The sequence below is a fragment of the Gallinula chloropus genome (genome assembly GCF_964237585.1).
Source record: "Gallinula chloropus genome assembly, chromosome: 10".
In the NCBI taxonomy this organism is placed as follows: Eukaryota; Metazoa; Chordata; class Aves; order Gruiformes; family Rallidae; genus Gallinula; species Gallinula chloropus.
The window spans coordinates 13,938,835-13,964,741 of record NC_140095.1 but is presented as its reverse complement, the minus strand read 5'-3'; the positions used below and the strand labels follow the sequence as shown (position 1 = coordinate 13,964,741).

Here is a 25,907-nt window from a genome sequence, read left to right as displayed (position 1 = left end):
TACAGCACTCTCTCATCCTTTCCAGGTTACACCTGCATCTGCCCTGGGCTGTTTTCTGGTGAGCGCTGTGAGCTAGGGGACAGTCCCTGCGAGTCCAAGCCCTGCCTGCACGGGGGAACCTGCACCCTTTCCGCCACTGGCTACTCCTGCCACTGCCCTGACTGGTACATGGGTGAAAGGTATGGTCTGGGAAGGCTTTGAGCCGGGTCATCTCCCACAGTGGGCTGAAAACACAAACTCTACCAACAGGCATTGCACATTTCTGGAGCTCACCAGATCCAGATGCTCTGGGATTGACTGCAAACTGCATGCACCCGAACATTGCAGCCAGGAAGTGTCTGAAGGCAGAGCGAAGCAGACCATAATAGCTCTGCCATCACATGTCTGTTGTCCCTCTGTGCCCATCTCCTCTGAGCAGGAAGGAGATTTTTTTAAAAAAACCCTCCTGTCTTCACGGATGCTGTGAATGCCTGCAGATGCTGTGCATGGTGCAGGTCCAAAGCCTCTCCTTGCAAGGGGAGAGTCCTTCATCACATGCTGCTCATCCCTGTGACGTGAGCTGGGCTGGGCTGTGACAGGGGCACCCTGGCAGCAGGGTGTAGGAGGATGCCCTGGGGCTGGGGCAGGCTGGCTGTGAGCTGCGCTCTCCTTCAGTAGCTGGGACACCCACCCTGGGTGCTAAAGGGGCTGTTCCTGCCCAGGACCAGCTCTGCCAGGCTCACCCCAAAGGAATTTCTTTCCCAGGTCACAGCCACGATTCATCCCATTCAAAGCTCAGCTCAGGGTAGTGGGATCTGCTGAAAAGCAGGTGCAGGATGCCATTTCCCCTCTCCTGTCAGATAACCTACTGAACCCCACTATCAGGAGGCATCAGTGTTTGGCTGTGGCCATGAACCCCAAATTCATATCCCTTTGAAGTTGCTGCCATCAGCACTGCAGCTCAGATACATTTCCCATAGATATGTCTGTGCACACCTGCCAAATACCTGCAGCCAGAGAATGAACCCAGGCCCAGAGGCTGCTCTGCTGCTCAGCATTACCCACCACAGCCACACACCCACTACAAGCCCCCTGCCCTGCCTCTAGCCCAGCCTGATGAGAGATGCCCAGCACAGGCTCAGACAGCATCACCCCCAGTTCATCCTCCTGCTGGGATGAACACAGGTCTTTTGAATCATCACAAAGGCAGGAATCATTTGCACAGCTCCTGGAATAAAGTATGTGGCTGTGCATTAGGTGGCAGTGTGATATTTTAAATCACCAGTCACAGAATCACAGAGCTGTAGAGGTTGGAAGGGACCTACAGAGATTATCGAGTCCAACCCCCCTGCCAAAGCAGGGTCCCTAGGACAGGTCACACAGGTCGGCATCCAGACAGGGCTTTAATATCTCCAGAGAAGGAGACTCCACACCCCCCCCTGGGCAGCCTGTCCCAGTGCTCTGTCACACTCACTGTGAAGAAGTTCTTCTGCATATTGGTGTGGAACTCCCTGTGTTCCAACCTGAAGCCATTGTCCTTTGTCATGTCCCCACAGACCATAGAAAAGAGGCTGGCTATTTCCCCCTGTGACCCACACTTGAGATATTTATAAACATTAATAAGATCCCCTCTTAGCCTTCTTTCCTCAAGGCTGAACAGCCCCAGTTCTTTCAGCTTATCCTCACAGGGGAGATGCTTCAGCCCAGCCGGAGCCTGTGGATGCTCGTTGCATGCTCACACATCCTAAAACACTGATGAGGAATCAAGAGGAGCCCATACCACACAGAGCTTGTTCAGTAACAAGGAACAAAAGGAAGGCAAGCCAACAAAGCACTGCATATCCCCCCTAGCATAGGGAGATCATTAATGTTGGAGGGTCCCTTGTGCTTTCAGGGAATGTTTAGGTTGTGTGGGGTGGAGCAGGCCAGAGAATAAGAAATTCGGTCTCAGTTTTGCAGATACTTCAGGAAATGCCAAAAAAAGCTCTTCAACAAAGATGCCCATTCACCACTTTTCAGGTTAGATGATCCCCAAACATTTGCTGCAACTTGCAGATATCTACAGATCATACCGAGACCCCTCAGAGCCTGAAGGACATATGAGACTTCATTAGAAGCTAAGACACGTTAGAGTGACCCTGAGCTCCCAAATTTAACAGGATGAGAGCATCTCTCTATGCAGCACTAGCCCTAGAAACTCCAAATGCTCCTCTGAGGCAGTAAACCCCCCATTTTAATTTGTTATATATGACTGAAAAATAGGACCACCCTGTAAAACACACTCTCCTAAGAAGCATCATTTCATACTCAAGGATCATGGAGATACCTGCCAGGAGATGCAGGTAGCACAAGCCTAGCAAAGAATGGAGAGCAGATCAGAATGGAGCATCCCTGGCTGGTGTAAATCAGAGCCCTGAATAGGATGACATGGGTTTAACCGCTTCCCCAGGCTAATGGTGGTTGTCTCCATCCTTTCCTCCCCACAGATGCGAGAAGCTGGCTGAGGAGTGCCAAGACAACCCGTGCCGAAACGCTGGGCGCTGCGTGAGCAACCAGGGCTCCATCCACTGCATCTGCCCATCGGATTACCAGGGGGACTACTGCACCCAGCCCATCATCACCCCTGCCATCGTGCCCACGCAGTGGGCAGTGGGCCCCGAGGAGATCGCGGAGATCGTCGCCGGCGTGCTGGGCGTGGCTATTCTGGTCGTGGCCTTCGTGCTCATCCGCAAGCGCTACCAGAAGCGAGCCAAAGCACACAAGCCCGTGGCAAGGGAGGACCCTGACCTGCTGTCCAAGAGCGAGTTCTCCAAGAGCGTGGGTGTGGGCACCCAAGCCGTGCCACCCATCGAGCTCAACATCCTCAGTGATGCAGCACACAACAACCTGGACCGGGCCACACCGGAGCAGCGCAAACCCACCGGCACCCCTGAGTTTGTCACCTTCAACTCAGCCAACGCCCCAAAGCACCGGGGCACCATCGTGTGCAGCGTGGCACCCAACCTGCCCCCCGCTGCACCCCCTTCCAACTCCGACAACGAGTCCTTCATCAAGTGCACTTGGGCCAGGGAGGAGATGGGTCAGTAGCTGCAGCTTTTTCTAGCTCTTACACATCCCTCTGCTCCTCTGAGGTGGGACCAAAAGTTTGCAAACTTGAGGGACCAGCAGCATTGGTTAAAGCCAAGCAAGCCACAGGCAAATGCCCCCCAAGCTCTGTGACAGTTCCTTCACTGGCTCTTCCCTCCTTGCTCACAAGTACACCCCAGTTTTCAGCTTTAACCTGCCCATCTCGTGTGCAGCCAGCAGGGAAACCATTAATGCATGGCCTGGGTTCCCACCCGTCCTGGGTGAAAAGATCCTATAAAAAAGAATAATGAAGCTGGGGGTGAGGGGGTGGGAAATTAAGAACCTAAAAGCCAGTGTGAGCTTACATGGGGGTGTTTGCATCAGTGCCCCAAGGCAGAGGGATCACACCCTCAGGCTTGCATGGCTCTGGACCGGAAGCTTACTGAGTTCAGAGTACACTGTTAGTCACTCACAAGAGTAACTCCAGGGAAAGAGAGAGATTGAGCAGATCATTTGCTCTGCCCTTGTCCCTTCACCATGCAAGCTTTTGGCATCCAAACAGCGTGAAGTGTGTCTTTTGGGTGCTAGAGCAGGGATGTGCCAGCAGGAGCACTGTCCCAGCACAGCAAGGGGTGCCCTCGGGTCTCCTCAATACCCAAAGCAGCAATCACAACTCCCCTGACCTCATGCCTCCCCTTCCCTGGTCTGCCATGTCTCCTCAGGGTCTATGGAAGGAATTAGCAGGAGGGCAAGAGGGGGAAAACAATCTTGAACCACAGCTAACACAACTCTGTTCTATTCCAGTCTACCCAGCAGAAACAACCTACTGGCCCCCCAGGTACCTGTCATCAGACGTCCAGGAATATTCCCACTACGAGATCATTCAAGGCCCCCCTGCATCCTCCTCCCACCCTCCTCTCCCTCTGCCACCCCCTCCGCCAGTCGACACAGAGCCGGTCGCTCTTTACGGGGGCTTTCCCTTCCCGCTGGACCAGAGCAACAAGCGGGCCCCCATCCCACCCCGCTACAGCAACCAGAACCTGGAGGACTTCTTGCCACTCAGCCCCGTGGACGTGGGAGCCTCCCAGTGCCAGAACGAATACACAGCCATCAGCTACTACCCAGCCCAGCTGGTGCAGGGCGAGGGTGTCCCGTACCAGCCCGACCCTGGCTACAAGCGGGTGAGCATGCGCCTGAGCGTGGCCCAGCCCTCCTATGCAGACTGTGAGGTGGGCCACCAGCCAAGCATCCGAGCCCAGCCCCTTCCACCCCCCAACTACGAGGGCTCTGACATGGTGGAGAGTGACTATGGGAGCTGTGAGGAGGTGATGTTTTAGCGGAGGGCTCGTCCTTGAGAAGAGAAGCGTTTCTCCATGCAGAACAGTGTGCAGGGGGCTGGCACACGCCACCGAAGGGAGGCTTCCACGTGTGTGTCCCAGCTTGTGGCACCTCCCCCTGTGCAGCCAGGCTGTAATTTGGCTGGAACTTTCCCCCTGTTGCCCACCACGGTGCTCCTGCTGCAGAGGGGAAACGCTCCAGCCACTGCCAGGACACGGAGGATTCTCCTGGGATGCCAATGACTAACCTGCCTCCTTGCCAAGGGGATGCCCTCCAACACCACATGGGACCACAGCGTGCCACCTCCTCCCACCCCAGGCGCCCTGGCCACAGGGATGATAAGGAGGAGGAGGACAAGCACTGCAGGCCTGGCAGCGGTTGTGGAGAAGTTGAGAGAGGACTATGGATGCACAGCCTGGGAGTGCCCCAGGTGGGATAGCAGAGGCTCACTGCTCCCAGCTCTGGCCCCAAGGGCTTGCATCAAGCCAATAGTTTGCCCAGCAGAATGGATCAGCTGGTGCAAACCCTCTTCCATGTCTGCTCCCCGACACAGGGAGAGGGATGAGGGAAGGCAGCTGCTTCACCAGCACATCCCTCACTTGGCCAACAGAAGTCCAAGGACACAAAAAAAAAATTTTTAAATGTTCATTTCTGTAGAAAAACCAAGCAACAAGTTCTGTCACACCAGGAACCACCCACAGACTCAAACCAGTGCAGCAACCAGCAAAGCAAGACCCCTGCCCAGCCAGGCAGTAAGGGAGACCCTGCCCCAAGGATGTGAGCACGGACACGTCCTTGTGGCTGAACACAGCAGCACATGGTGCTGGCACCCAGCTGGGGCTCCACGGTGTGTCCCAGAAAGCCTGGCCATGTCCTGCCCGAGGTGGGGCACCGAGTGTGGGTTTGCCTGTACGTCCTTGTGCTTGGAAATGTATCGTTTCTTCGTGAGAGTTTTTCTTTGGTTCATTGTTTGATGTAATTTTTTTTGTTGTTGATTTTTGGAAAGCATTAAAAGAGTTTGGATTTTTGTTTTTTTTTATTATTATGATTTTATTTGGTGACTCCAAGATTCCCTTGTAACAGGACATCCCTGCTTCATGCCAGCCAAGGGCACCCCAGGGAATCAAAGCTTATTTTTTCTCCAGTCTCCCAAGCCCTCAGACAAGTTCCAAGACAGCAAGTTCAGCACATCCTTGAGGATCCCATAAGGGTCCAAGGAAGGATGCAGACTCTCAGCAGCCTGCCTCGCTTCAGGAAGGCACAAGCTTCCCATATCTATCAGCTCGGGAGCAAAGGGATGGAAAACAGTGGCAAACAGCAGAGAGATCCCCAAAATACCCAGCACAGGCTCTGTGGGATGTGGCAGCCAGCCCAGCTCTCAAACCTGCCCGAGCATCCGCTCAGCATCAGGGGCACTTGCCAGCCTTGCAGCACCCCACAGCCCCCCCTGCAGCTCCCAGCGCGCTGCCCAGTTCACAGCTCAAAACCCTCACGCACTTTGATGGGGTTTTGCTACCAGCTCAGGTATCAGTGAGGCGCATAGAGAAACGCAGGAGAGACCTCGGGGTACACAGGAGAACAGGAAGAGCTTTCTTTGTAATTCCAAGAGCTGCTTCAGGCTGGGGTAGGCTGGAGAAGAGACCTCCCAGGGTCCCCGCTGGCCTCAATTACCCCCCAACCCGAAAGCACTCTGAAGGGAGAGTACAGCCCCACCTCTGCCAGGAACCGGGCTGCCTCTGGCTGGGGCAGGAGGAGGAAAACCCACCGGTACATCCCACAGCACACTGCTCCAAACCCCGGGCCCGACCACACAACAGCTGCGCTGCAAATCCTCCACCAGCTCCACATCCCAAACCAGGGCCTCACCCTGCTCCCCAAAACACCCCAGGGATACCACAGCATCCTACCTGCTGGCTCCGGGGGGGTCCGTTATGCAGAGACCAAGAAGGGAACAGCAGAGTGACCTCCCATCCTGCCTCAACTGCCAGGCAGAACCCAAGCACCACACGGCAGAACCGACCCCCAGCCCAGCCCCTCACCCACCCCAGCTGGGGCCAATCTCAAATTAAAGCCGGGGAGGGAGCACCTGGCTGCAGCGGCCAGGTCCCCCCAGCTGGGCTCTCCTCTCCTGGCCTTGGGAGCTCTGCAGCTCCCTCGGGCTGTTTTTAATAGGACTCTAAGAGCAGCCCAGCCCCCACAGCAGGTTTATCCCCTTGCGTGCTGATGGGACATTATGAAGAGTAAATTGTCCCCCCTCCACCCCGGGCTTGCTGGGGGAAGCAGCATTTTCTTCTGGTGAAAGGAAAAAGGGATTCACCTGCTCTGGTCCTGTGTCCTGCTCATGAACTCCGGTTCCAGCCCAGGGTTTGGAGCAGAGTGGGATGGCACAAAGGGTACTGCAGCAGGGACACGCTGTTACTGCTGGTTTGGGGTCTGGCCGGGCTGTCACCCCAACATCTTCCCACCTCACTCCAGGAGTCCCACAGCCCCCAGCAACATGGACCACTTTTTCCTCCATAAGGTAAAGCCAGGTTACTCTTCTCAGCATCAAAAGCAGCCAAATAACAGCGATGATATTTTCCTTTAGACTCTTTTGACTTCTAACTCCCTGGGATCACCTTGGCTGGTGGCCTCGGGACAGGGGAGGGCAATGAGATGATGCTCTGCCGACCACCACCTGGGAAGAGCAGCCTCAGTAAAACCATCTCCTGGGATCTGTGCAGCCCTGCAGCGCTCAGCCCTCGGAAGAAAGGATGGCCTTGGATCACAGTGATCCCCCATGGTCAGAAAGACCCACACCACGAGGAGCTGCTTGTGCCAGCTGCTCCTCCCACCCTGGGACCTGACCACCCTCATCCCCCCTCCCAGGACCACACTCCCCCACCAGCCTGCACACTTTTCTGCCACAGTTTCACGAGATTACCTTATTTTAGCAGCATCTCCCGCCCAGCCCTGCTCATGACACACCGCAGGGGTATGAATTATTCAGCAGCGAGAGGGTAAGTGGAGCAGCAGCGATGCTGGCGTGGCGCCCGGCTGTCTCCCAGCGTGGGCTGACTTCTGCTCCTTTGATCCCTCAGGTGGATCAGCAGCAGCTCAGCATCCACCACGCTGCTGCCATCCCATCGGCACACACCAGCCTCTTTTTTTCCAGCTGCAGCCCCACTTTGGGCACAAACCAGGCTGTGGGGGTGCAGCCAAGCTTTGGTGTCTCTCCTCTGCCCACAACCTGCTCGCATAACTTCGTTCAGAAGAAAAATTCATGTTAAGAGCAGCAAAGGTGGAACATTTTTACTTGAAACCTGCTGAAGGAGGGGGTGGGGAAAGCACAGGGTCTGGGCCTGGCTGCCTGCTGGGCTCCAGGTCTCCGGCTGTCCCATGGCATAGAGTGATCCCAAACCCTTGTATTACAGAATCCCAGACTGCTTTGGGGTGGAAGGGAACTCAAAGCCCATCCCATTCCAAGCCCTGTGCCACAGGCAGGGGGACACCCTCTGCTAGACCAAGTTGCCCAAAGGCCCATCCAGGTAAAAAAGAATGGAAAAAGAAGAGGTAGGAAAAACAAACAAACAAAGCAACAACCTCAGAGCAGCAGCCTGCAACATGTCCATGGGCATTATAGCCACATCAACCCCCTAAGAGCCTTTTCACATAAAAAATAGATCGCATTTATTGATTAAAGTAAGATACATGATTGATGTGCAGGACACCAGCTCTTCCAGTGGGCAGCTACACACACTGTACGCTGACAAAATCCATAGGCATGAGACACAGACATTAATCATTCCTCTATTTACACAATTTCCATGGTTACAGAGCAGCCTACAACACATGAGTGTCAAGTTTGCGTTCAACCATCGGGTTCCCTGGCAGGTCCTGGCTCGGCCAAACCACTCATGCTGTGTGCTCCCCCCCAAACCTGCCCCCATCTCCGAACGCCCCCGTTCACCCCAATAAAGTGAAGAACCGCAGAAAAAGTTTAATGCCACAGTGATACCCCAAGCTCCTCACAAATGAGGTCTTCACCCTTGATTGCAAAGTGACTTTGCATGCTGCTCCTCAGCAGCAAACCCACCACCACCCTGTGCCAGGCTGGGGACATGCCCTGGCAAACAGCTGCCCCCCCAAAACGTGGTTGGCTGTCTCACTAGGAGCTGAGAGAGCTGGGGGCATGCACAGCACGTCCCCTGCTCCTCACATGATGCCCTCCAAGGGTGAGCAGCGATGGCCAGGAATATTGCACTTTTCCCACCTGCAGACCCCAGGTTTTGCTCTCTACCCTCCCCAGCCTCCTCCAGATGAAGGATTTAACTTAAAGCTTCCCTGCTCATAGAATCATAGAATGGTCTGGGTTGGAAGGGACCCCAAGGATCACAGAGTTCCAACCCCCTGTCACAGCTGATAACCAAGTAATGCCAGAGCGTACCGGAACCTTCCCCAGCACAGCCTTGTTGGGGACGAGGTGAGGAGCCCCGAGAGACGCAGCGAGCGGACGAGGGGCTGGAACAGAGCAGTGAGGTGGCACAGACCCACCCCACACTGGGCCGTGGCATGGGGCACCCAACGCAAAGGGGGCACAGCGTGAGACACTGAAGCACCGCGCGCCAAGGCGGGCTGCAGGGACACCGCTCTGCTCAGCCTTCTCCTCGCAGAAGCGGGTCAGACACCAAGACTAATCCCAAGCCTCACTCATCCTCCATCAAAGATGAGAGTGCAGCCCACCAGCATGATACCAGCAACCCCTTCCCACCGCTGCCAGCAGCCCGTGCTCACCCACAGGGAGACCCGGCTGCGGTGGGATACAGGGGTAACAGCTCTCCAAAGGAAGCCACTGTGCTGCTGGGAGATGCTGCATTAGCAGGGAGGAGTTTGGCCCAGAGAGGGACTTGCTTTCACACCGCTCAGAAAAGACATCCCACAGAGGGTGCAGTTGCTCTCTTAAAATAAAATTAAATTAAAAAGTCCAGCAGAAAGTCAAGGAAGCTCCATGGGGAAGAAGCAGAGCTCACTGAGAGGAAAGCAGCAGCATGGCAGGGACCATCCCTGCCAGGCATGCACCAGCCACAACGCAAGAAGCAACAGCTCAGGGAGAAGCACCAAAGAGCTGCCTCCTACCAGGGGATGCGGGGCTGGGGCACAGGATGCCATCAGGGAGAGAGCAGGATAAGGAAAGAAAGGGGAAAGGAAGAAAATAGAATAAAATAAATGGGGGGGTTTGTGTGATCTGACATTCAGTGATGGGCTGCAGACGCAGCTGCAGCGTGCCGGGGCCAGCTCGGGCACTGTAAACAAGGCGATGGGTGTTTGCAGCGTGAGGGTGGCACATGGTGACCCCAGGGACACCCCAACACACGCAGGGAGAGGGTCCCAGCTGAAGGCATCTAGCTCAGCCCTTCAGTATGGCAGAGCCCATTTGCTCTCTGTATGCCTCGGTTCCTAATGCTCCTGAAAGCCACACATTAGGTGTGTGCTAGACGGGGGTAAAACAAAAGTGTTCCTACTGAAAGCATCAGCCAGGGTTCAGCAAACCCTCCCAGGGCTGGGAGGTGCTGTGCCCAGTACCCACTCAGCCCCACAAGGCAGAAGAACCAGTGCCCATGTCTGGGGATGCCACTGCAGGAGAGCTGGGGGCCCTGGGATGCTCCACACCTTGGGGCTGCCATCCCCACAGTACCAGGGTGAGGAGGCAGCTCCATGCTCTCCAACCTGAGCTGAGGTTTCTCTGTTCCTGTAAAAATAAAGTGCTGATAGGGGATGGGATGGGGTGTAAAATAAACTGGCACAAAATAGAGCAGTCCCTGTTCCCCGCCCGGGCTGACGGGACGGGGGAATACGGAAAGGATTTAAAATAATAAAATAAAATCAAAATCTACATCCCCAGGATTCCTCACCTCTCCAAGTGTCTATTTACAGAGGTGCCCAGGGGGGTGGTTTTGCTGTATCACCTGCCCAAAAAGCTCTGGAGGAAGAAGGCACTGGGCTGGATCCCACCTCCCCAAGCAGAGCCCAGCCCGGGACCTTGCCGCATCCAGAGGTGGGTGGCCACAGCGTGGGGCAGCCCCATCCTCTTGCAGACCAACCCCACTGTCTTTCCCAAGAGGAGAGGGGAGACTGTCCCCAGGAGGCCAGCAGTGCCCAGTGCCCCCCAGCACAGCATCTGGAAGGGCCGGGGCGCAGAGGGACCGTCACTGCATCATGACGCTGGTGCTGTTCACAGGGGTGGCAGCGGGTGCGATCAGCTCCACCAGCGCCTCGTACGTCCCCACCACGAAGCCCACGAAGCCGAAGAGGCTGATGGCGATGTCCTTGGCGACGACCAGGGGGTGTATGCCTTCTGTGTAGTAGGTGGCGATCTCCAGCAGCGGGGGGAAGATGAGAGCCAGGGCACTGCTGCTGACAGAGCCCACCAGCGAGATGACAATGTCCAGGCGCGGGATGAGGATGGCCAGGACGCCTGGAGAAGGAGTGGACACCATGTTAGTGCTGCTGGCTCCTGGACAGCAGACCCCTCCTTCCCAGAGGCAAACCAAGCAGAAACCCACAGCAGAGATGCCATCTGCTTGAATCCTACCTCTGACCCTTTCCTTGGCACAAGAGCTTTGAAGAGGTGGCCACGTGTTTTCCAGCAACTCCTCCCCACCGAGCAATGAAACCATTGCACAAACAAAGCCCAGCACAGAGCCAACTATCTCTGTCATGCTGGACATCCCCACAATGAGCTCAAGGGCTGAGCAGGATTGGTGCTGCAACAAACACATGCTAAGAGCAGCTGCTCACACCCCAGCACTCCTGCTCCCCACACCTGGGGAGCTGTAAAGCCTCAAAACCCCCACAAAAGCAAGGGGGAAAAGCCATCTCCCCACCACCACCCCGAATATCTCTGTGTGGTTTGCATGCCTTTGAGCTGCTCCAGCAGCAGAGCGCCTGGGGCACAGCCCGGAGGAGAACATTTGTTAGGTAAAAAGTGCAGCCAAGGAAAGCCCCCTCCCCCAGGAGACTTCTGACAGTTCACACATAGAGGCTGCAAACTCCAGCATATTCCTGCTTCCCTCTTCCTGCTCGGGTCTGCGGGAGGATGGAGGGATGCTGCCTTCTCCTTCCAACCAGCCTCCAGCTCCCAGTGCCTCTGGGCTCCTCTCAGGCACAGCAGTGTCAGGGTTTGGGAGCAGATTTAAAATCACCAGTCACAGAGCTGTAGGGGTTGGAAGGGACCTCCAGAGATCACCAAGTCCAACCCCACTGCCAAAGCAGGGTCCCTAGGACAGGTTGTACAGGTTGGTATCCAGAAGGGTCTTGAATATCTCCAGAGAAAGAGACTCCACACCCCCTGGGCAGCCTGTCCCAGGGCTCTGTCACCCTCACTGGGAAGAAGTTCTTCTGCATATTGACATGGAACTCCCTGTGCTCCAACTTGAGGCCAATGCCCCTTGTTCTGTCCCCACAGACACTGAGAAGTGGCTGGCTATTTCCCTCTGTGTCCCACCCTTCAAATATTGATAAACACTGATCAGATCCCCTCTCAGGCTTCTTCTCTCAAGGCTGAACAGCCCCAGCTCACTCAGCCTTTCAAAATAAAGGATCATCAAGGTCCTGTTTTGTGACCAAGAGTGGTGCCCTCAGCACACTGGTGCACTAAGCAAGCTCCCCATCCATGGCAGCCGTAGCTGGAGAGCATCACTGCTGCTTTTTGGTCCAACAAAGCCTGAGGAAAAGGCAACCAGAGTTTTGTATGAGAGAAGAGCATCCTCTTCAAGCAAAGCACACTTCACTGCTTAATCAAAGCAACCAAGAGAAATCAATTGGTTTATTGCTTTGAAAGCTCTGCTTAAAAATAGGAGACACCTAGAACCATGGGAGCTACAGCCTCAGGGGAGAAGGGATGTCTCAGAGTTCCTTTACTGGAGGAATCTCTTCACTCTCTGGTAATCAGTGACATGCAGGAAGGGCTGCTGGAGCCACCCTGAGCCAGAGATCACCCTCAGGAGTGGAAGGAGATGGAAGGCTTGGAAGGCTCCAGTGGGCAAAGACACAAACAAGAGATGCTCCTGCACACTGCCACCACTCCAGCCCTGCTGGGTAAGCCTAGAGATAGACCATCCCTCCCCACAGGGAACTGCAGCAAAGGTCCTCCCTGAGCTGATGTGGAGGAAGATTGTCCCTGTGCAGAGCTCTGCCAGGTCTCTGCTGCAAGGAGAGCAGAGCAGCCGACTGCCAACAGCATCCTCAGCCCACCCCAAACAGCTCTTCGGGTTCAAACTTCACAAAATTATCACATACACACGCCTCCCCCCTCCAAAACAAGCAGGGCTGGAGCGCCAGCTGCAGTCCTCAGCCTCCAGAGGACACGTAGTGCTTTCCTCCCTCCGGTTCAAAGGGAGTTTAATCCTGCTGGGTTTGAAGTCTAAGCTTAAAAGACACCCATGCACCAAATTGCATCCTGTCTTTGGAAGACAAAGCCACAACAGGAGCTTGTTCTTCACCCCACAATCATCTGATGAATATTCATGCTGCCCCTCCCCCAATTGCTTTTATCCTCACCAACAGCCACAGGATCTCTCATGGAAGAGAAGGGGAGGAGGTACAAAGGAAGCAGCATCCTTCCACCAACGCCTCTGTTGCCTCCCTACCCCCAAAACGGAGGGTACAGCCACTGCTGGCACCCAAAGCCATCCCACCGCTCTGAGCCTTCAGTCCCCTGGCCAGGCTGGCTCCCATCCCACAGGCAGGCTCCAAGACCAGAGCACCGGGGTGGCCAGAGGCAGGACTCCATCCCTGCACTGCTCCTTCAGCCATGGGCAGAGGCAGAACATGCTTCAGGAACTCATCATGGAGGAGACAGGGCTTTGCCCACCCCCGTTAATGCAGCCCACCATTAGCCACAGCCCAGGACACGGCAGCACCCTGCACTCAGCCACCTTCACCGCCCTCAAGTTGCCACCACACTCCTCACACCCCAGTCAAAGCCAGCTGGGACACAGGCCAGGCCCCTGATGCGCTCTGGTGCATCAGCAGCATCCAGGCACACAGAAAAGCTCTTCTCCAGCAGATGACACCCAGGAATTCAGCCAAGCACCTCAGCTGCACTAACCGCAAGGATTTACTCTTCAGGAATCAAAGCCAGACAGAATCAGATATTTCTGCATCTGATTTGCCCCACACCCTTCCCAAAGGTCCACCCTGCTCCAGCCCAGCAGCCTGCGCCTCCAGAGCCTCAAACACCCTTATGAGAAAGGGTTCACTTGGGGCTGAGCCAGCCAGACCTGCCCTGTGCCCACAGCCACCCTGGGGCTTTGGCTGTGGGCTGTGTAACAGCAGAATCAGTTGTGTTCTGCTGTGCTATAAGCTACAGTGGATGTATGTGCACAAGGACCCTCATTCCCTCACAGCCAGAGGCCCCTCTCACAGGCACAAGCAGCCAGCTGCCCGTGAAGAACAGGACTGCAGGAGAGTCCCTGCTGCCAGGGCTTCAGTAGTGGGGTGAGGCAAGTGAGGGCACTCAGCACCACCAGCCCAAGGCAGGAATAGGGGAACCCTGACAAGCTGTTTTCTACTCACAGGTCACGCTGACCAGGGCCACCCTGAGGAGCAGGTTGACCAGCCAGCCCCAGCGCTCCGACACCCGGGCGACGAGGGGAGGGATGATGATCTCGGCGGGCACGTAGAACTGCACGGCGTAGGTGAAGAAGATCCCGATGGAGAAGAGCAGCTTGACAGCTTGGTACAGCCTGCAGACCAGAAGATGACACAGTGAGACACAGCAGAAGGGGCACACACTCTGCCAGCACCCTCCCAAGTGCTGCTTCCCTTTGAGAAACCTCTTGTGCACAAACATTGAGAGCTACTTGGAAAAAGACCCAACACATACTGTCCTGCTCCTGCCCAGTGACCACAAGAAAGCTGCAGTGTCCCTGGCCAAGGCACCAGGAGCCTGATCTGTTCTCAACAATCTACAGCACCCACCTACATCTCTGGATGCTGGCGTACGTCATGCTGCCCTTGGCTGCACAAAGTGTGGAGCCCTCAGGCACCTCGCTCCCTACAGAGGCACACGGGCTCCACACCGCCCTCTGCTTGACCAGACTGGCCTCTGCAAGGTCTGCAGGGCCAGAAGTGGCCTTCCTCATGATTGGCCCCAACAGACAACACTGAACTATCCCCAGGCACTGGTACTGCCAGGAGCTTGCAGTCCAGACTTTGGCCCGTGACCCACAATGAATCTGCCTCCACCACCCATCCCAGAGGCTCTTCACCGTGATCTTCACTAATGAAATCCAGCCTCTGAGATAAAGGAAGAAAAAAACCCCTCTCCTTTTCTCCTACCAGCTGGATGATACTCTATTATATCTTACAATAGGAAATGAAGGATGCCTTCAAAGAAGCTTATCAGCTGCAGCCATCAGTATTTCACAGATTAGGATTACTATTTGGCTTCAAGGTTGTGGCCAGTATCAGCTTGAGGCCACTTTATCGTCATTAAAAGGGCAGTGTGATCAGGGAGAGGTCCCACTGCCTGGGAAGGCGTCTACCTTCAATGACGAGGGAAGGTCCAGGCTAATTAGTCTCACCTTGATCACCAGAAAAGCATGAGCTGTATCCTCCTGAGATCCGTTTCCAGGAACATACTGGTCAGGGTGCACAGCCAGTGAGAATTTGCCAAGGGTCATGGGAATATCATCACTGGTGACCTGGGTGAGCTCCCAGCGACCCAGAGGACGTTCACAGCAAGTTCACAACAGGGCTGAATCAGAGAGAATGCCTGCCAAGCCTTGGAGCAGGACCCTGTGGTGGCACAGACAGTGAACACACAGGATGCCATGCGTGGGAAGGGCTGGGGGCTGGCTTTCCACCTGGCCAGAATGGGACCTGAAGCTCTTGGTGGGCAGCCAATTGACCATGAGGCAGCAACAGGGCTGAAGTCAGTCCCACCCTGGGCTGTTACCAAAAGCACAGCCAGCACGTCAAGGGTAGGGATCATTCCACTTGTGAAGCTGCATCTTGAGTACTGTGTCCTGTCTGGGGCTCCCAGAACAAGACAGAGATTGACCAACCAGAGCCAATTCAGTGGAGGCTACTAAGACAGTGGGGGTTCAGCACAAAACATACAAGGAGACACTGCAAGACCTGGGCTTGTTCAGCACGAGAAGCTTAAGGGGGATGTGATCACTGTCTTCAGGCACCTAGTAGGAGGGCATGGAGAAGACAGAGACAGGCTGTTCTTGGAGTTGCACGGCAGAAGAACCAGGGGCAACAAGACAGCTGCATTTCAAAAGGTTAGTTAAGCACCAGAACAAGGGTCTGGAGAGGTCAGACCCCTTTTTACTCTCATTTACTGAGAGTAAAAATTTAAGTTGGCCCTGCTTTGAGCAGGTGGGGGGACCCAATGGTCTCCCAACACGCTCTCCAACCTAAACTACCCTGTGATTCCCCAGGCAAAGTAAAGCCAAAGCTATCAGAGTCCAGAGTGCACCCACTCAGTCGCATATGACTTCAGTGCATGGTTACCTTGAGTCACCCACCCCGTGGCCTGGGTATCTTATCATTTCATTTTCAGTTAAGCGATGCTGTAAAGCCATAAAGTGCTCCAAGGCAACCCATGAGTGAGAGATGTTGCTAAAAAAAGTACAGAACAAGGTTGGGTACCAAACTCTGCACCGGTCAGCAGCGAAGGCAACAAGCTCAAAGGGCAGTTTAAATATCAAGAAGAGGAAGAGCTCACGGGCTAGACTTGACCCACAGAAGATATGTGTCCATACAGGGCCCTGGAGAGGCATTGCTCTGCCAACCACAGGAGCCACCTGCTTCACCTGAAGAGCTACACCAGGCCATTCCAAAAAGCTGCAAGAAGTGGCATAGCCCTGACCCTAAGCTCCCTCATTAACGACCCCCTACCAGCCACATGCAACCAAACGTCTTCCCCCTCGCTACAGCATTTCTTCACCCTTCAGATGGTGGGGTGAAGCAACCCCCCCTGAGGATGCAAGGAGGGATTTCAGCACAGCAGTGAGGTATTTCAGAGGCCGTGGTTAGACCTGAGCACTGGGAACCAACAAGCTCCTTGCTTGAGGAAGCTGTGGTTACAGTGAAACGAGGCTGGGAAAGTCCTTAGTCACCCTCTAACTCAACGATTCCCAACACGTTCACTGAATCTCTCCTAGAGACCACTGGGTGATGACTACAGCCAAGGAAGGATGCAGCATCTCCACCACAACCCTCACCTTGCCTCCCCTGCTGCAGGCAAACCCCATGACTTCTCACCCGAAGACCTGATGACCAATTTCTGCAGCCCAACACTTCTGACCAAGCAGGGCGGTCAAGGCTTCAGCCCATGTACCTCAGCCCTTGCTTTAGATAACCCAAGTCCAGCATTTACAGCTTCCATGGAATGTGCTGCTAAGAAGAAACACGCAAACCTCAGAGTGCTTCACGTGCTGAGTCATAACACAGAGACAGCCTACAGGTGCCCTGCCACATGCCCAGGCTTCCAAAGGGCTACTTCTCTTCTCCCTGACTGACAGAATCCTACAACATTTTCCCCCTGGAGAAGTACCTTGACAGAAAGCATGGATACACCTAGAACCGTGCATCTGAAATGGGGTTTTTCTATAGCCCAGTGAGTCACAGAAATCCCACTCTCTCCTTCTAGGGAAAGGTCATACTTCAGAGCAAACAGAGCTGAGATTTCCCACTGAAGCGCCCAGGGAGCTGTAAGGACCAGCCTTACAGGTCAGCGGGCATCTTAGAGGCTGTGGCACAACCTGGTGCCCTGCAGAGCTCAACACCTGGATCTGAACTGCTTTCCACCTTCAGGAGCAGCAGCATTTCATCCTCTCCACACCTCACTTCAGCTTGCTGAGCACATGGGATTCACACCCACTGCACTCCACAGGGAGGGATTCAGACCTCCACACCACACAGCACGTGGTTTGCATCCAACCAGTCCCATCCCTCCTGGCTGAGAGCAAGGACCTGGCAGGGCTCACTGCAAGGATCTCAGCAGGGGCAGAACCTTCTACCACACCAATACCCAGCAGTTCAGTCACAACACAGATACAGCATGAAAGAAAGTCAAAGTGAAACCCACACAGCCAGTAACTGAAGCAAAACCAGGATCTGTTCTGTGCTTTCTCCAGACCCTGAGCTGCACAGCTCCACAAGGTCAGCATGTGGAAGCCCAGGAGGAACTTGCAATTTGAGTCCTGCCCAAATCCACTCCAACAGCAGGGAAGAGGCAGCAAGTCAGGCTGCGGTGTTGGGCAGATGCTAAGAGCAGAGAGGATGGGTTGGGGAGGGGACAGGCACCCTCCAGCCCCATTTCTCATTCTGGTCTCTTGCAGGGTTTTAAGCCAGCAGAGACATCGAAAAGGAGCTGCTGAACTCCAGAGTGCTCCTCAGCTAACCCTGGAGCTCTTCTCAAACAATCCCCAGTGCAGCAAGCTGGAAAGGGACTTGTTTGCAACATTTGTGTGCCCCACACCTTGTGTCCCAAGAGAAACTGTTTGCATTTCTCCTTCAGGAGAAATATGGAGCCAGGACAGTGAGGAACCACTCACCTCTGGGACAGACCAGCAGCTGCCACAGCCCCCAGTCCCAGCAAGAGGAGAGCTAACCCCTTTGGGTACCAAGGTCCAGGTCAGGCCATGTGTATTTCCACAGGGCTCCAGCCAGAGACCACAGTGTCTCAAGAGACCCCACCAGATTCCAGAGGACAGCCAGGTTTGGGGAGCTGCAGGGCTCAGCCCCCACAGGAAGGAAGGGGTATCCTCATGGCATCAGTGCTCACAGGCAAAGTGCTGGCTCAAGACAAGCTGCATCCAGGCAAAACACACACATAGCCCAGGAGTGGGAGTTGGAGCTCCAGGGCTGCAAACAAGGAACAGAGCCTGTGCGTGGAGACATCCCATTTCACACCCTCTGAGATGGGAGCTCCGAGCTTTGGGTTACTCTGTGTGCTTCGTTTGGGGAAGAGAAGCAGTTCTGTGCTGTTCAGTGATCACCCCACAGGGGTTGTGTCCAACATCCCATGGCCACAAGCCACAGGTACCACAGCCAGAGCACTGCCTAGTCCCCAAAGAGAAGCCACAAGGCTCCAAGAAAGGCAGGAGCAGCACCTGCCCGGGCAGGGACCACCAGGCCCTGAGCAGCAGAGCCAAGACAAAGCTCCAACCTCACAGCAACAAGTCCCTCTCCACCCTGTACATCAGACAACCCTTGACAAGCTCAGCCCCTCTCATGCCTCCCCAGCCAGGACCCTCTGCCCTGGCCCCAGGACTCACCAGCAGTTGGGCAGGTTGAGCGTTATGCTGGCCTGAATGTCGGCCCCGAAGCGCAGGTACCCCAGAACGCTCAGGCTGATGTACAGGATGGTGACAATCGTCATCCCCACGTAGAGGATGACTGGGAACTGCTGGGGGTTCTTCATCTTGTTTTCCAGAGGCAGCACCTAGGAGAAGAGGAGGAGGAGGAGGAGGATGACAGAGCAACAGGTTGCCCCTGTTCCTCTATGGCCCTGGCAGCAGAAGGGGCAGTCTGGTGGCTAAACACACACCACACACCCCCCACCCCATGACAGAGGGATGCTCACATATGGAGACCCAATTTCTACACTCCCATTTGAGACCTTTGGACTTGGCATGGCAAGAGCCCAGCAGGGTCACTCCAGCCCTTGCTGTAATGAAGAGACCCCCTCCCTCCCTTGGCAGGAGTCGTGCCCATCAGAGCCTGGAGCTTTGGGGTGACACTGTCCACCTATATATTGGCTGCATTACAGTCTGCACCCCAAAAACACAGCCACACTCACTGGGCTGGGCCCATCATGAGATATTATTCCCAAGCAGACCCTGGAAAGAACAAGATACTTTCTCCCCTCCCATCAAGTTCATCGAGGTTTCAACCAGGCAGGACAATAAAAAAGGAGGAAGGACGGGGCAAGTCCCTCACCTCTACACTACTAACACTTTGCTTCCAAATATAAAACTTTTATAGGCATCCTTGGGCGATGGGGATTCAAGGAAACACTGTGGCAGGGCTGCTGAGGAGGCAAGACCAGAGAAGTCTTAATTTGCTTCCCCACCTCCAAGTCATGCGAAGAAGAGAAGCATTTGTGCCTCAGTGCCAGCAAGAGCCTCCTGCCCTGGGCAGAGCATTCAGTAAACACTCCTCCTGTGAGGGATTTGGCCCTCTCCAGCCCTGTGTTTACAGAGCCAGCTTATAATAAGAGATGAAAACGTTTTTTTCCTCCTTTGAAGGGAGCTCCTGGAAACAACCCACAGCATCTCAGCAAGCCATTAAGCTCTCCACCCACCCACCTTCTTTCACAGACACAGTGAGTCTATTTACAGCATCCAGTATGAGAGGCACAGGCAAACCCAGCCCCACAGCAGGCTGGGGCCAGGCAGCTGCTGGAGGGAGCTCTCAGTGCCTCCCCAGCAGAACGGGAAGGAACAGATCACTTTTGGGGTTTTGTGATGTCATTTTTGGCCTCCCACTTCAGCAGATTCAGGATCCAGCCTGGTAACAAGAGTCAGGGTGATTCCTCATCCATAGGTCAGCTAGTAGAGCCAAAGGCAGCTGCCAGCACAGCCACCTTCAAAGCTGCACCAAACCTCCTGAGGTCTGGCGCCTGTGCTCCTCAAGCCTCACTTGGAAGCAAGGGGGTTTGACCCCGGAGGCAGCCTGGAGGCTAAAGCTAACAGCATCATCCAGAATTCGGGCTGTAGTCAGAGAGGTTCCTCTGCAAATGCAGCTGCAGCACGGAGCAGGTGCTGCAAGGCTGAGCAGGGGCTGAGCAGCCCCTCTGCCACACGCCAACTCACCACCCCGATGCCTTCGAACGCGAAGATCGCCGTGCCAAAAAACAGAGGGTAGGTCTTCCAGGCTGCTGCTAGAGGCAGCTCACTGGGATCAGGAATGTCCTGGAAGAAAGCCCATGCAGAGTTCAGATGTGAGGATGGATGGGAAGGACCTGGCCTGGTCCCACCGCTCCCTGTCGCAGCCCCACAGCACAGGGAAAGCCCTGCAGAGCAGAGGGCAACCACTGAGCCCCTGGGAGCGAGCAGCACCCCACAGCAGGCAAACAGCCCTTTGCTGAGCTTCCCCTGCCTGCCCAAGCATGGGACATCACTGAAGCTGTGCACACATACCCTCACGATGTACTGGTAGATCACCACAAGGCTGACAAACATGGCCACGTTGGCCAGCATGGAGAAGATGGACAGGACCTTGAGGTTCTGGATGAACGTGAGCAGCACCACGAAAGGTAGCAGGGAGAGCATGTACAGCCGTGAGTCCATGGTGGGGGTCATCTCCACTGTCCTGTTTGGGTTGCAGTCATTGGTGGTCCCGTTCGCTGCAGATATGACCTGGGGGAGGCACAGGAAGGCTTGCTGAACCCCATCACATGGGTCTGACAGCCATGGATCTCAGCAGCCTGTCCCAGGTGGGTCACAACACTACCCCATCAACTCCCTTCCAGACACCCCTTTGGTCACTCAAAACCCTGTTCCCATACAAGGACATCTGGAAGCTACTGCTGCCCCCCAACTTCACTCTCTTCATAAGAAACCATCCTTTCCTTAAGGTCTTTAATCACAGAGGCACAGCCAAGCCATGTGCTGGCCTCCAGAGACAGTTCTGCCCCAGGAACCACATGGCTGAACCATCCCTCCCACAGGCACAGAACACTGAGGAGCTCCAACACAACCATACACAAGCTGGTCTGGGTACAGGTGCCATCTGGCCATGGCAGCCAAGGGCTGCCTGCAAACTCATTTAACCTACTCCAGAGCAAGCCCTGCCCCAGAGGACAGGCTAAAAGCTTCTGCACAAATCAGCATCCTTGGTGGGATATGCAGAGCCCCACACCTAACAGCAGTGTTCCTCTGAGCCTGCCCTGCCTCTCCAAAGCCATTTTCCAAACCAAACCAAAGCCCTGCCCCACGCAGCAACACCTCACCTGAGGTACCATCTGCACCATCACTCCCCATGAAACAAGCAACACTCCCCTCTCCCCACCCAAAAAATTCCCAAACTGAAGCCAAGGGGTTTCCCAGCTGTGGCCTGAATTGGGTTGGGTTTGCTGGTTTTTGCAAATTCCCTTGAGTCAGCCTTCAGTCTCCACTTCAAGGGGCTGAGCAGATGGAAGCCCACCATGAAACAGCAGCAGGGGTAACGTGAAACAGAGCAGGGGGCCAGCAGCAGCTCAGACCCATGCACACACCCTGCTCACTCCTGCTCTTGGGGCTGTTGGAGGCTGAGAACAGGGACTCGTTATTCCCAGTTTCTTACAGCACAGGAGCCAGCCAAGCAGTTCAGGGCTCCTGTTTATTTCCTCCTGACACCTGGCAGAAGGAAACTCTTTCCCTAAAGACGTAATTAAGCTGCAGAGCCATGGGATGAGGCAAGAAACTGGAATGCAAACAGGACCAAGAAGAGAGGTTCAGGGCAGGTCCCAGGACCCATTGTTTGTTACCATCCACACAGAGTATCTATACAGTTATTAACCAAGGTGGGCAGGATATCAAAAGCACAATCCCGCTGCTGCCACCCACCTCCTCTCACTAGGACCAGCCCACACATGATACAGATGCCTCCAGCACCTCTTTACACAACTCTCAGAAAAACCTGCCCTGCTTGAATGGTAAAATCAATCCTCCAAAATGCCCAGGCAGAGCAGCAGTACCTTCCTGAGCAGCACCAGCTACAGAAACCAGACCTTTGGTGATGAATGGGGCCGTGACACAGGAGCTAAGATCAACCCAAGTGCCTCCACATCCCCTCCCACCTTCCCCTTGCCCACAAAGGAGGGAGTAAGTCTAACCTGTTTCAGGTTGTCAGCCAGAAAGACGAAGTACACGCAGCAGAAACCCAGCTGAGTGATGATCAGGAAGAGCCCCACTATACGCCTAGAGAGGGAAAGAGACCATTTGTCAGCCAGGTCACACAGAAGTGAGCCTGCCTGGGCTGCTTGGGGCTGCTCTCCCCAGGGGTGAAGATGGATGAGCGGGTTGGAGCATACCCAGCTCACTTCTCCTCGATGCACAGGGCAGAGGACTACACTTCCATCTAACCCTGCAGACCTCAGGCTCTCTGATCTCCCCCTCCCAACCCCTCCTTAGGGTCAGGACCAGCCTCAGGAGGAAAGTCACCCCCTTGGGTTCAGCCTTGCCAGTCTCCCACTGAATTGTCACAGCTGAAGATGACACATCCCCTTAGAGACAAGGGGATGTTCCCAGCATCTGATGTGCAATGTGACCTGTGGGCAACATCTGTGTGACGCGGGACACCCATGGGGCTGGTAGCATCCCTGGGAGCTCAGTGCCTAGCAAGAGGGGCCAGCACTGCTATGCATCCTATTCACCCCTCTGTTACACTGCAGGGACTCTTCTCCCACCCCTTTAGTGGAAGTCACATTGGCTGGGGCCAGGCCTGAGTCAAAGACCTCAACATTACCCCTGGGGGGACATTGAGCACTCAGGGTGAGCCAAGTAACATTTAATGTCACTTGTGATCATCTGCTAACACAGCTCAGAGACCAGTCGGTTCTTCTGCAGCACAGAGAGGGCTTCAAGACAAGTCCTGCCTGGCAGGGGGCAGAGGTACCTTCCCCAGACGGCGTGTGTCCGCAGCCAGGCGCTGGGAGTCGACTCCAGCCCATACATCACCGCCCCCCCATAATCCAAAAACTGCTTCTGGAACCTGCCCAGAGAAGACAGAGAGAAGGGACATCACATCAGCCTCACTGCTGGTTCCCAAGGTGAAGGATGAGAAAAGAACACAGCTCCTGTGACAAAGCCCAGAAGCAAATCCCAGTCGTGGCCACAACACGGGCAGCTTGTTGCTGGGAGGCTTGGAGGGACTGTAGGAGCAGCAGTGCCCAGAAGGGGAGTCGCTTCTTACCTGTAGCAGAAGTGATGGGCACATCTCACCAGGATGCCCATGCAGTGCACAGCCACGACTCCCATCACCAGCAGGCTCACGGGACCCAGCTGCAGGGGAAGAGAGGACAAGGCTGCACTCTGACAGAGCTGCACGATGGGCTTTACTCCCAGAAGAAACCCCACAGGCTCAGCGAGCCGAAACACTGCTGGAGGCTGAACTGGAGCTCAGGTGCTGCTTCAGGGAACCAACCCCCCCGCCCCAGGACCCAGTAACTCCAGAGAGAGCCACAAGCTTGGCAGGGATGATGCAAAAGAAGCAAGTCAGGGCAGTCTGGGTGTAGCAAAGCGCTTCCAGGACTGTTTTTCAAACTACCTTGCACATCCCTATTACATAAGGGATGGAGAGGTCACGGCCTGGACAAAAGAAGGAAGTTTGCTTATTGAATTCCTTTTTTCAATCTGAGCACTGGGATCACTGCATCTCTGGGTGAGGAAGCCTGGAGCAGGGCAGCGAGACACCCCCACCTCTCACAGGGATGCCAGATGCTGGGGCTTGATACACAGAGGAGCTGAGCGTTGGGACAGAAGTGGGGGGGGACACAGCAGTGGCCCAGGGCTGCTGTTGGACCTCCAACCCTCAGGCAGCAAAGTGGCATCACATCCAGAGCTGCCAGGCCAGGTGAAACCACACACCATCACCTCCCATCCCCAGCCCCAAGTGCTGACAGGGGTCATTACACACATGCTGGGCCCACAGGAGCCCCAGGAGGCACACAGTGTGCCCAGCACACACCAGCTTGGACAAACCGAGGTGGAGGCTGTGCTGAACCTGCCATGACCAGGGTGAGGAGATGCCACCTGAGCGCAGCACAGAGTGTTTTTGGAGAAAGGGGCTGATGCTGCAGGAGCCAGGGAAGTACCAGTCAGCAGGGACCCAGCACCCTGCCTGACCCCAGCAGAGGAAACCGCAGCCCTGACTCACACGCCGAACTCCTCGAGAACATCCAGCACAGCACAGGAGCAGCAAGAACAGTCTCAGCAGCAAAGGAACCAAGCCACAAAGCCCAGGGCACAAAAAACTCACAATCAGACAATTAGCAGGAGGTATCTAGGCAGGGAGTCAAGCCCCAACAGTGCCCATGCAGGCTGCTCAATGCCCTGAAGTCACTCTGCCCCAGGAGCTCCCCCAGAGCAGAGCTGAGAGACGCCTTACCAGGATGCCAGCATTCTTTACAGCCAGAGGCAGCCCCAGCAGCCCCGTGCCAATGTTGCCCTTCAGGAGGTGGATCAGGGTCTGGTACCACCTGAGGGAGAGAAGAAGATACAGAGACAACCATCAGCAGCCACCCGCACCCAGACCACACACAGTCTCAATCCACAGGTCATCCTGCTCAGGGTCCCCATGTCACCCTGAGCTGCTGTGGGAAATGCAGGTGGAGGTCTGGATCCTGTTCCCTGAACCCAGTTCAGCAAAGACTCAAACAGATTTTGGGTAGAAATTGGGAAAATTGGCTTCAAGGCAAAACCCAGCACGAGCACAACTCAGCGCGGGGCTGCATAACAAGAAAGCCTTGGAGTTGAAGGGATCAGTGTCCCTCAGGCAGAGGGCCAGCATCCTCTGCCCACCTGGGTGAAAAAGGCATAAGGAAGCTCCCAGGGCACAGCTGCAACATGCCCACATACCCTCTGAACCTGGACACGCCATTTGCTCATCGCAACCCTGCATCAAACCAAGCTGGAGAGGAAGAATATGGGGGAAAAGCATCAAACGCTGCCTGAGGCAGGCAATCCCAGCTTCACCGGCGTGCAGAGCCATGCTGGGGCAGCTGCTTGCTTGCTGCCAGCACCCCACAGTGGCAGGACCGCTGCTCTGCCCTCACCACCCCGAGGAGACACTCCCCACAAAACCACAGCTCCACCATCCCCCCAGCAAAGCCAGCAGGCAGCTACTATCTTCTCTACCTTCCCCAGGTGTGGGGTCAGCCCCAGAAGGAGGGAAGTATCACTCACGTTGTCCCATTGGACTCCCCAAAACGCTGGTAGGACTCGGGGTGGGCGAAGCCGTTCATGCCACCGGGCGGGCTCCCCTCCGGCGTGACGTCGGTGGAGCTGTAGTCATTGTAGTCCTCGCTGCGGAGGCGCCGGGTGGACATGGTCCCTGTGGAGGGAGCAGCATTAGGGGTGCCCAGCTCCACAGCCCCCTTCTCGGGCTCCTTGGGGTCAGCCATCGCGCAAGAGAGACCGTCTGGCACTGCAGAGCAAGGTCTCCTCTGGGGATTTTATACCGCAGCGTGCGCCCGCCCAAGCAATCAAAGGAGCTGGCACGTCCTAAGGTCAAAGTTGCAGGGCACAGCACGTTCCCACCAGCTCTTCCTACAGGCTCAGGTGCCTGTTTCGGGCACACCCAGGTTGGACAGGCTCAGGAACCCACAGATAGGACCTAGATGTGACCTACTTCACGCTGGGTGAAGGGCCCACGCACCCCTGAGTGGGGGCAGCGAGCGTGGCAGACACTGGCAATGTCCCCAGCCCTGCCGTTCAGGACTGGGGCTGTCAAAAAGAAGGGCCAAGACAGAGCAGCCACCCAACAGCGTGCTGCAAGGGAACAGCCTGTTCATGCCAGGGAAGGGAAAGTTTCCCAACTTCTCC

At 55.4% G+C, this 25,907-nt stretch overlaps 2 protein-coding genes across 2 annotated transcripts in view; one reads left to right on the top strand and one right to left on the bottom strand.

Moving 5' to 3' along the window:
* FAT2 (FAT atypical cadherin 2) overlaps positions 1-4,590 on the top strand; it is a gene marked incomplete at its 5' end in the record, with an annotated part of 46,135 nt that extends 41,545 nt beyond the window's left edge. The window contains 3 exons of the mRNA XM_084268855.1: positions 26-179; positions 2,466-3,058; positions 3,850-4,590. Of these exons, the coding sequence (XP_084124981.1) occupies positions 26-179; positions 2,466-3,058; positions 3,850-4,382 (1,280 nt within the window). The 3' untranslated portion in view covers positions 4,383-4,590. The remainder of the gene's footprint in view (positions 1-25; positions 180-2,465; positions 3,059-3,849) is intronic.
* A 5,904-nt stretch (positions 4,591-10,494) lies between these two features.
* LOC311195122 (proton-coupled amino acid transporter 1-like) lies at positions 10,495-25,411 on the bottom strand (the record flags this gene model as incomplete). Its single annotated transcript, XM_084268460.1, has 10 exons — positions 10,495-10,837; positions 13,939-14,108; positions 18,657-18,823; positions 20,196-20,294; positions 20,523-20,741; positions 22,199-22,283; positions 22,981-23,076; positions 23,278-23,366; positions 24,472-24,562; positions 25,269-25,411. The coding sequence occupies 10 exons, from the start codon at positions 25,409-25,411 to the stop codon at positions 10,569-10,571; spliced, it is 1,428 nt and encodes a 475-aa protein (XP_084124586.1). The 3' UTR covers positions 10,495-10,568.
* Positions 25,412-25,907: the final 496 nt, after the last annotated feature.